This window comes from Gekko japonicus, unplaced genomic scaffold (genome assembly GCF_001447785.1).
Source record: "Gekko japonicus isolate JY-2015 unplaced genomic scaffold, Gekko_japonicus_V1.1 scaffold21, whole genome shotgun sequence".
NCBI classification, from domain to species: domain Eukaryota; kingdom Metazoa; phylum Chordata; class Lepidosauria; order Squamata; family Gekkonidae; genus Gekko; species Gekko japonicus.
Window position 1 is genome coordinate 1,085,073 of NW_015173122.1, and position 11,554 is coordinate 1,096,626.

The window sequence follows — 11,554 nt, forward strand, 5'->3', positions numbered from 1 at the left end:
CGAGAGCTTCAGGGCGCTTGTTTCCTCTTCACCACCTAGGTGTTGATATGCTGACCGTGGCTGCGGCGTTCTGAGGAGGCTTGTCAGAGGCCTTCCTCTCCTGCTGCTTGACAAGAATGGGCTGAACCTGGGAAGCCTGTGGGGCAGTGGATGAACCATGGAGAAATCACCCCATTCATACTGCTCTATGCCTTTTCGAGGCTGTTCTTTTTCATTTTTTAAATTATTATTATCAACTGCTTCAGCATTCTGTGCCTCCTGAAGCATGTTCAGGATTTCCCCTTCTTAATAGTCATTTTTTTTATTTATTAACTGTAGTACACACACACACAAACACTTAAAGAAATCCATGCTTCGCCTGTGGCTTGGTTCTGCTGCTCTTATGATTGGTAGGGGTCAGCCAATACTATTAGATGTCATATGAGCTTGGGAGCCTGTGTAGGACTCCAAGAAGAAGGAACAATTTTAAACACATATACACACCCCTTTCCATTTAACTCATTGTCAGCTGCTCTTAGCATTCCACACTTACTGTGCTCATGAATCTGCGTTTTTGTTTCTCGTTTGGTGAAGTGGTACAGTAATTTCTTTGCATGCCTGGTAAGTCCCCTAAATATCTACCTTAAATGTAGGTGGACTGGTTGTATTGTTAGAACAGCTTTAGAGTCCAGTGGCACCTTTAAAACCAACAAAGGTTTATTTAAGGTATGAGCTTTTGTGTGCACGCACACTTTTTCAGATACATTGGTTTTATTATTGTTGTGATTGGTGCAAACCACCTACATTGCTACTAAATAAAGCAGGTGAATGCTTCCCAAAACATTCATGGTCTGGCTGTCTTGCACCTTCCTCTCTTCTTGATACATCTCCCTCCCCTTGTAGGATAGCACTAGTGTTGTTCAGGATGTAGGCTTTGTTGTTTTCTAATACGTTGTTTCCTCTCTTTCAAAACTGTATACTTCATGCCTAGGTGGAATTTTGACATTGACTCCCACAGATACCAGTGAGAGTGTGCTGCTACATTGGTGAATCCTCTGCAGTAAACTCTGCGAATGAGGGTTCTCACCAGGGAAGAGACATTTTGTAGAAATCTTGGATAATGACCTTTCGATTGTGACAGCTTATGTCGTAATAATCACCCACTTATCTCAAAATGTTTGGCTGAGCAATATTGACACACAGGTATCAAATTGCCTATGTCAAAATAAATGCTACATTAAGCATTCTGAGGGGCTCTGAGTACTTCCAACATCAAGGCATATCATGTGCTCCGGCACCTCTCCCAGCAAACTCTGTCACATAGTTGTATTCGTTTATGCTTTTTATTTCTGCTTGATAAGCACATAATTCTTCAGATTTTCTTCTTCTCTCTCCTATAAAAATTCAGGTTATTTTTTGAATACTTCCCTTGTTAACACTATTGTGCATAAATGTCTCAGGTCCTCTGTTCTTTTTATTCAGAACGTTCCCCCCCTTTTTAAAAAGTTTGCCTTCCTAGTTATCAGTCACCATCCTCAACGATATAGGAATGTTGTACAATACCTATCTTTCTTTGTTGTGAGACAACACAGGTTGAATTTTTCCCAGCCCAGTCATAGCAGGGAAAAGGGCCAACAAAAGGACCAAACAACCAGAACATTCTCAGGTTCTGATTGGAGATCCTCAGATCCCCATAGTACTTATAGGGGAAGGGATCACAGCTCATACAAGCAGCTCTTGCTCTTGGGGGCACAATTTATTATTTACATTTCTATCCCGCCCTCCCCGGAGGCTCAGGGCGGCTTACAAGGCATATTGCCAGATAATACAATAGAACCATAGAAAACATTAAAATATTAAAATACATCACAGTAATGAACAAATTTTGGTGCTCCTCTCCTGAAAACAAGATGGCCGTCCCCTAAAACGTCCCATTCTCACCCAAGGTGCCCGCATCATGGTGACCATGTACAGAAATCCTGGGGCGTTGGTGGTACAATGGCGATGGCGGCTCCTATTCAAAAGCCTGGCAAAAGAGCTCCATCTTGCAGGCTCTGCGGAACTGTGCTAGGCCCCGCAGAGCCCTGATCTCCTCTGGGAGCTCATTCCACCAGATAGGAGCCGCCACCGAAAACGCCCTGTTCCTGGTCATGACGAGTTTGATGGACCGGGGACCTGGCACATCCAGTAAGTTCTGATTCCCCGACTGTAGTGCTCTTGGGGGAACGTGGGGAAAGGCGGTCCCTTAAGTAGGCTGGTCCCTGGCCATATAGGGCTTTAAAGGTAATAACCAGCACTTTGAAGCGAACCCGGTACGCTATTGGCAACCAGTGCAGCGCTTTCAGCACAGGCTGGATGTGATCTCGTCTAGGAAGATCCATCAACAGCCTGGCTGCAGCATTCTGCACTAGTTGCAGCTTCCGAATTTGCGACAATAGTTCTCCCTGCCCACCAGAAGTGATATTTTTCCTTGTGTTTCAGAACAAGAGGTAATGGTGCAGTCTTCAGAATCTGAAAGAGCACATTTCTCATGTCATTGTACAAGGCAATTTGACTAGAAGAAAAGTCAGGAGATGAGGTCCAGTCATCATGTGCGTCCTCCTTTAGATCCTTTTGCTTAGAGGATTTTCGTCTAGCAAGCACTTTCACCATTCTCCAGTTACCTGGCAAGCATGCCAAGCAATCTCATCCAAACCCCAGATGATCCCTAAATGTAAGCTTGCCACACCCAGCTAATTCCATCTATTTATTTATTTATTTGATTTATACCCCACCCTCCCCTGCAAGCAGGGTCTAGGCAGGTCATAACATGTCAATAAAATACATAGGATTAAAACATTAAAAACAGTAGCGATCCAGATTAACAAATTACAACAAATTTACGAATCAAATTTAAGACGACAGCTAATCCGGGACTTCAGCAACCTGTTACCTGGTAATGCTTTGTTGATCTCATAAGCAGGGTTGGTCAGAATGGGCACAGTAGCACTGCAGCGGTACAGACCATGCGGGCAGTGAAAGCAGGGGAGGCCAGGATGAATTGGCTGTCCATTGCCTCAACTCATATCCCTTTGAAGATAACAGGCTCCTGCTCAGTTTCCCTTAAAACATGAGTCTTACTTCAGCTGTACTATGGGTTCCCTTAGGATACCACTAGTGAATCTGGTCTTGGTGCTGGTTCCTGGTAATGGGGATGATGGTCTGAAAGACCCAGAGGCAAAAAGATTAACCTTGCAAGGTCCATGAGGCTACTCTCCTAGGCAATTAGAGCTTGAGCTGGAAACGTCATCTCCTCTAGAGTGGTTGTACTCTGGGTCATGTAGCTCTTCTCTGTCAGGCTGTGCCGTAATCTTCTAAAATTTGCTAATCCTGTGATAATTTATTTTATTTAGTTATTTAAAACATTTATTAGGCACCTGCCTACCTTACAGAACTCAAGGCAGTTCACAATGTAAGTAGAACGTGAAGATACACAAAACATATTAAATGGCAATTTAAAACTGCTGATGAGCACAAAAGCTAAACTAATTGAATGCCGTCCTGAATAAAACCTTCAGCTGACTCCTAAAGATCGAGAGTGATAAGAAGAGATCTCTGGTTAAAATACTGGAGCATAGATCAAGGTTCCAAATGTAATTCCTCTACTGCCCCCTTTAAGGGAGGTAAATTATTTGGGGATTTAGCATTGGGCGCAAGATCCTAATACAATCTTAAGGGCCAGAAAAATGCCACACCCTCCACTTCCAAGTGATATTTTTGCAAACTGCGCAGGCAAGAAATCTCTTCCTTTCCTTGCTACAGTTCCCAATTTGAATCCAGGGAGTGCCAAGACAGTAAGACTTTTAAATCTTCTGAAAACAGGTGAAGGACTGGTTCCAGTCCAAATCCCACTCTTCCTCCAGCCCAGCTTCTACTCCCCACCAGCCAGAGAACAGGACATAAATTCTATCAGGCACGTTGCCAGACCTCCACTAATCAGGGGAAGCCTCAAAAGATTCTGTCCAGCCTGGGGAAAGTCCATAATGGATCTTTGGGTGCATCAAGCAATTCTCAGTGGGTACAAATTAGAGCTCATGTACATGCTCTCCAACAAGTTAATAGCTTCTCCGAGGCCTAAGAAATTACAGAACCATCAGACAGTACTTCATACAGTCAGTCCACTGAGAGACCCAACTCCAATCGAGTTAACGTACACCGGCCTGATGAGTAGGGGGGGCTCAGTGTCTCAGCCTCTTAGCCCAGGGCAAGTGGTCCACAACCGTTAGCACACAGCATAAATTGGCTCGAGTCACAAGCATCAGATTAATCCTTCATGTGTTCATACAGTGTGGAAGAAAAGCATGTTAGAATCTTGATGGACAACGAAAGTGCACATCAGCTGCCAAGAAGAAACGAGCACTCAGTCCCTGCAACAGGAAGCCCTTCCATTGCTACCTGGGTGGAGCACAAGTTTTCTTAGTGGAGTTAGTTAAGCAAGTTGGAGGATTTGTTTCCTCTCTGTGATGCAACCTATGAATCGGTGGTCCTCCTTCCACTGGAAATAGGAGGTCTCTGCAACTCTGTAGCACAGCCCTGCCTCTTGGATGGGTGGAACGAGTAACACATACAAGGATATCCTCCAGCCTACTGATAAGGAAATGCTTCAGTGTTTCTTTCACAAAATCCACCACAATTATGAGTAGTTCGCTGCTGTTTTTCAACCCGACCATCACTTTCATCTGTTGCCAGCTATCTCCTAACTGCTGGCACACACAGACACACACACCATATACAAACATCACTGCCAGAGCTTTTACTTATTCCTGGAGTTCTATTCCTATAGGAGGGCTTGGGGGGGGGGTATGATAATGTAGTAGTAGTAGTACAATATGGAAATCCTTTCTTATCCCAGAGTTCCCCCTTTGGGTTTCTCTGAGCTCTGCAAGGCTTGAGCTGGCGCCCATGTCTCTGTAACTAGCACTCGGATGCCCTCTTTGTTCCATACCTCCAGAAGCATACTCAGTCCCTGTTGTGGCTATCCACCCTCCCCTTTGAGTACTTCTGCCTTGTCTGTGGGTGACCGGATTTTTCTGCTTTCATCATCTGCAGGGTGCATCCCTAGACACGTTAAGGGCATGGTTCACACTTCCACACCATAGGAAAGATCGTGATCATGTCGTCTTCCAAAGTTCTCTGGAATTTTACAGCTGTCCATGTGATAAAAGGGGTAACACAGGCCCTTCTTATTAAACTTCACACAAATAAGACAAAGATGGAGGTTCTTATTCCTCATGCTTAATTTTCGAAAAATGCGTTACCGAAACTGAAGCTTGCCTGGGAGCCCTGCTGATTAATCTGTAAAACACAGCTCCTTAATTCTGTGTATTTGGGAACAGGCCACTGTTCCTTGGGGTGAAGGAAAAGCACTTTGCGTACACAGTGAACCACTGCTTTCTCTAATTCCAACTTGGCCCTTGCATTGAAATGCAGTTCTGCAGTGCTGAATCCTGGCATGAATTGAGCCTTTCTTTTAACTTCCTTCTCTAAGAACAAAGAACAGGAGTTAGTAACAGATGTCTGGGAATTGTGTTAGCTGTACATTTGTATGTGTATTGTCAATACATTATGGTAGTTCCAAATTACCGTTAACACTCTCGGAGCCTCAAACAATCTGTTCAAATTAGAAATATAAGAAAATAAAAGTTGAGACACCCCCCCTGCCCCCACAATATTAGAGATGCAATTGGTGCATTATTCACGTGGGTGAGAAGCCTCGTTTTTTTACTTTATTAGGTGCTGGATTTCGACCTAAACAGGTTCAGAAATGCTGATCTTTTCTGCCCCAAAGAACCCACATTAGTCTAATCGGAATGGTTTTATATGCATGGCAGTGCCTGGTCATTAACCTGAAATGCTGGGATTGTGTCACTGAGGCAAATGAGCACAGTTTACAAGGCAACAAGACTTCCTTCTGAATTCAGGGTGGAATGGAGATAAAGCACAAGATCATGTGATGACTGAGAATGGCCATTTGGAGTAGAGCTGTGTTCAGATCCCATTCAGCCTTGAAGCTTATCGGGTTACTTTAGACCACTCACCCCTGCCCTAACAGGATGGTAGTGAGACTGAACTAGAGAAGGGGTGAACCATGAGTTTCTTTGCCATCCCCTTGGAGTGGCATAACAACGTGACAGCTGGCAGAAATCAGGTTGGTTTTAGCCCTAGGGAGAAATTTATACTGGGAAGACTCTAGAGATTGCTTACTTCATGAACCAGGTTCCTTTATTCTGAACCCTGATACCTAGCATTTAAACTGCAGGTTCATCCGTTCTCTTTCAGCACTGAAAACCAACCCCCCCTCCCGCAGTTTAATTCACAGAAAACAAAAGGGCATTTAGCACCTGTCCCCTTTCAAACAACTGACGTTTCAGGACATGACTTATGCAATACACCAAAAGGCTGATGGCTGCAAATAAGGTCCTGACGACAAAACATCTGTCCATGTTGGCATGCTGAGTGATCATAAGAAAGCATCAAGGTTGGCTGCCATTGGGAAGCTCCTCGTGCCCCCTGGGGTTGATGTCTCATTTTGGATTTTGGATTCATGTCCTAGAAGGAGGCTTCTGAGCTTTGGGATAGTAATGCTAGGTTCCCCCCCCCCCCCATCAGAAACTCTAAACCTAGGGATGCGACCCACAGGAAGGCATAATATGCCATAGTTCTGCACTGTTAGAATCATTATCTTGCCTTTACTGTCCTGTCCCCTTCCCCCTGGCCCGCCAAGATATGATGGACTTGGAAAGTGTCTCTACAAAGCTCACTGTTACCTGTTGACATCTACTTGTTGTGTTTTCTTTTCTTTTAACAGAATGAGCATGCTTTTGATGAGATAATTCAGAAAGCCAACTTCACTACCTATGAATTCCGGATCCGAGTTAAGCTGGAGACTTTTAATGTAAGTCCGATGTGCGTGCACCTGTCTGCAGAAAAGAAAATAAAAGAGCAGATCCTTGGCTCTATATCTGGAGTGACTTCAACCAGGGATATGTTCAGAAATACTTTTTTGTTTACTGTTGTGTTTTTGAATTATTAGATTCCATTGTTTTTAATGAGAAATACATTTTCAGTTGTAACTCCCCGCTGCCCTGACTTGTGGAATGAAGTTTTCAGGGATTTTCAACCCCTTGTCGTATTTCGTGCTCATGGGAGAAAGCACCTCAGTTGCTTTAAATACACAGTTACAGTTGCCTATCTCTCCCCGCCCCCCCACTGGGGCCCAGTAGCATCTGGAAAGGGGTGGAGTCACTAATGGAAGACGTCAAGAGAGCACTGATTGCTCATGTCTTGTTGGGCTGTCCGTAGTCTCTTCCCCATTCCCCATGCACCATTTATTACAGCACATATATTAAGATGAAATGGCAAGCTCTGCTTCTCATTGGTGGGTGGGGCATTTGCCTCTCACTCTGCAGCACAGCCTGCCTATATTGCCAGCACATGCAAACAAAATATTTACCCACATGCTGTTCTAGAACAGAATAGAAAAGAAACAGAAGTCTCCGCGCTTATGTAGAATCAAATCCAAGTTCTCTCCCAACCAGCATGCCGGTGATGTGGTTGGTGTAAACAACAGATTGGAAAGGCGAACCTATCAGCACAGCATTCTTTGGTGGTAAGGTCTGTGTACAGCTCTGCGGAATAGTTGCTCTCCCTGCTCATCTCCCTGCTGTCCCACAAGGGAATTGTGCATGAAAGCTGTGACCCTCTGAAGCTTATTCTGAGTGCCAGGCACTCCTCCTTCCCTCTGACAGTTTTTCCTGCCTTTGGATTGAGTGAGGGAGAGAGAGCCCCATCTCATCCTTCAGTTTTCTCTACTGCTGCAGAGAGAAGACACATCAGAGAGTTCTTGTTGGTCCTTTACTGTGTGTGGATTCTTTTGAGGATATGCATGAGGAAAGGAGTAAAGTTTTGCTTCCCTTTCCTAGTGCATAAAGCATGCTCACAAGGTGAGGTGAAAATGGTATAATCTGATGATCATGCATTGTGCATCATTTGTCTGGATTAAGAACACGTTGTTTCTAGAGATTCCACATGTAGGCCATTTACACCCAAAGCAAGGATTCAAAGCACATCCTGTCTTGAAGGCAGCTATTGGGACAAAGCTGGCACAGATGCTATCCCTGCCTCAGGAATGAGCACCCCCCCCCCCCCTTAGACCAACCCTTCTGGTCTGCTTTGGCTCCCAGATTGGAATCTACAAATGCCGAATGACCCCTAAGAAGACTGGCACTTTGACCTGTCTAACCGTGAGGGGAAGTGATGCCAACTAATTTAAGCCTCTTGCTAATTTAAGCCTCTTGCATTGAAGACCAAGATTAAATCTAAGTGTAGATAAAAGTCTTTGCAAGACAAACTGAACAGCAAGAGAATCTTGCTCTGTCTGTACCACAAAGAAACTTGATCCTCCTAACAAACTGATTGGAGAGGTCTGTTACCAGTACTGAGGGCCCAAGTCCTAATGTACATGGAACCATTATTTCAGTTTCAGAGAAGGACAATGAGGACATTCACATTCCTGCAATGTGCAAATCCTCTCCCCTCTCAAGAGGAAAAGGATTATGAAGATGGAGCAAGGGACGTGTGGGAGGTGTTCAACAGAGACATTTTGAAAGATAGTAGCTGGAGCCAGCGCTCCTCTAGACAGTGGGGGTTTTTTCTGCATACAGTTCACCACTTTACTTTGTTTTTGGAGATAACTGGGACTGCAGAGACAGACTTACAGAGGCTCACCTTCATACTGCATGACCTAACTTCTGGAGAATTTATCTTCAAGAAAGGTGTCATCAGTTCCATGTAGCACAACTCTTTTCCAAAGGATGAGGTATACTATCACACAGACAATAGCAGATCTGGTTACAGTGCGTGATGCAGAGTCTGATGTCAAGAGTGAAACACTGGCATCACAAACTCCAGACCCTGTCTTTTGCATTCTTCAGTCTGAAACCATTGGAATTATAGCATTCCCTGTCAAGCAAGGACTGTTGAGCATTCAGTGGGTCCATGCCTGGATTCTGACTTCAGTGCCAGCCACTGCTTGTAAGATAAGCATGTTCAAAACAAAAGATTCATTGTGGCCCTGGTCACATGGCAAAGTTGCCGTGGGAGAGGCACGTGAGTCCCGCGGATTTTCCGGGCGTGATCTCATCTCACCTCAACATCTTGGAAGCGCAGTGCTCCCGTGGCGAACCGGTGGCTCCCCGCCAAAGGTGCGGAGTTAAAAACTAGTACCTACAAGGTACTAGTTTCCGGAAACCGCGGGGCAAGGGCGGGCGTCTGACCGCGTTTCCGGTGGACTTCCGTAGCATCTGGCACCCGTCCATGTCCCGTCACAAAAAAAAGGGTGTGTTTTTCAAGTCTCCGCAGGATGCGCACAAGCACCCAATGGAGCATGCGCACGAACAGGAAGCGGCATTTGCTACAGGAGCCGCGCGGCACGAGTGCCGATTTGAACGCGCCGTGCTGCTTCTTTGCCGTGCTGCGGACTAGCCGTCTGATCTGCACCTGACGCCTACCTACGGGACCTCGAAAGGACTTCTGATTGGGCTGCCGCGTGTTATTTTCCTCCGGGGCAATTAGCCACGCCTCCCGCCCATGTGACCAGGGCCTCTGTTTACCTACCAGGCTGGAAACTTCATTTCTCCTTTGTCCTATCCTTGCAGAGAGCCATTGCGGGTTGTTACCAGATAGTTTCTAGGAACGTGTGTTGCAGATGATAAGGAAAAGTTTGTACAAGTCTTATAGACCAAGGACGTAAAGCTACTGAAATGGAATTAATAGGGCAAAACACATTGCTGATTGTATGGCTTGGACCCTGATCACAGGGACCCTTAGGAGACATGTCTGGCTGAGGTCTACTGCATTACCTGTTGCGCTCAAGACTAAGACGGAGGATCTGACACTTTTGAGAGCTGAACTTTTCAACAGCCATACAGATGAGACATTAGAAAAAAATTTACTCTCTGGTTTTAGAATGTACAAAATACTTTCATCCAGAAATCTGTAATAAAATAGAGTAAAATCCTTTAGCCATCCTGCAGTTTTGTTGGAGAATTCTGTCCACTCACATTTCACAAAGGCTCTGTGGCTTTCCTTATTCCCAGCCAGTGTAGTAAAGAAATTACTACTTCAGCACATAAAGGATATCTCCCTTTCTCCTTTGCACCAAAGGATGCCACTTGATCTTATGAATGTCAAAATCCACTGCTGAGTGTCTGAGATTCATGCACTACAGAGCCCAAGGCAGAGAACTATTTATTGTTAGCATTGTTTTCACCTCCAAACAATGCTTTACTAGAGATCTATATTCTCTGTTGTAGAAGGTGGTGTGATTATCACTGGGTCAGGCTAGGGGCTGACAGAAAGCGGTTTGACATATCAGGCAATTGCTAATAATACAGTATCCCCACTCATGGTCTCTGCCCTCACCTGATAACTTTTCTCCTCCCAAGGACGAATCGCGCCTGAAGGCTACGGCAATGGACGTGAAGCCTGTCAACCACAAGGAGTACAGCAAGAGGCTGATCATGAACATCCGGAAGAACAATGTATAACTTGCGTGAGCAGCCCGCCAGAGCTGGATCCTATCTAAAGCACATCTTGAAACACAGGTTTCAGTTGGCTTCTCCCCACCTTGGGACAGCCCCATTTGGCATAAAATCCGCCTTGCTTTTTAGCTCTCTCTACCAACTCGGTTGCCTCCTGTGTTTTGGAAGTGTGGCTGAGTGCTACCATTGGATGAAGGAGGGGGTGTCACGGAGAAAACAACATTCTGCCCTGGGACCTGTGGTTATACCTGGTATAGAGGTTCTGTTTTATTTAGGCGGGGCTGGACATAAATAGTGAAATGTCTGATTCTCCCCTCCCTCATTCTGGAAAGGCTAGTGATGGGTTCCATTTTAGAGAGGGTAGAATAGGACCCCAGGCACACCCTCCCCCAGTTTTAGAGTGCAGGTGGCTTCTATTATCATGATCCAGGTCCTCCCCTCTCCCTTTGCATTCAAAGACTTTCCTACTGCCACAGGTACCAGGCAGTTGTTAATGCTTGGAATGACAATATGGTAGAATTATTAATCAAAGATGTATCTCTTCTATCTGAAGAATATCCTTCCTCCAGGGTTTAATAGACTGAGTCAGATGGGCCTGATATTAATCAAAATTGTCTCTTCTGAGAGAGGCTGATAAGCGTTGACTCTTCATCCCTCTGGGAAATCTAGGCAACTACAAAGCACTGCTTTAGTTTTTCACTTCAATTAGGATTGCATTTTTGTGGCTGCTGACCGCACGGGGTCTGCTACCTGTCCATATATATTTCTTTGTGTTTGTATGCCAATGATACTCTTTTTGGGTTTGTTTGTAACTGATGTGAACAAATGGTAAAGTCAGTCAGACTGGGAGGTAGGATGGGTTTCTTCCCCCCCCCCTTTTCCCAATAAACAATGTTTAGTTCTTATATTTTGTGGGTTCCAGTTCTTGCAAATGGCAACAGTTTTCTCATTACTGGAAAGCAATTAATTAGTTTTCATAATACGTTGTCTCTTGG

At 44.9% G+C, this 11,554-nt stretch overlaps 1 protein-coding gene across 1 annotated transcript in view; it reads left to right on the plus strand.

The window, feature by feature from the left end:
* Positions 1–11,458, plus strand: part of RPA1 (replication protein A1) — a 78,442-nt gene extending 66,984 nt beyond the window's left edge. The window contains exons 16-18 of the mRNA XM_015421866.1: positions 5,372–5,382; positions 6,827–6,913; positions 10,464–11,458. Coding sequence (XP_015277352.1) covers positions 5,372–5,382; positions 6,827–6,913; positions 10,464–10,565 — 200 coding nt within the window. The 3' untranslated portion in view covers positions 10,566–11,458. The remainder of the gene's footprint in view (positions 1–5,371; positions 5,383–6,826; positions 6,914–10,463) is intronic.
* Positions 11,459–11,554: the final 96 nt, after the last annotated feature.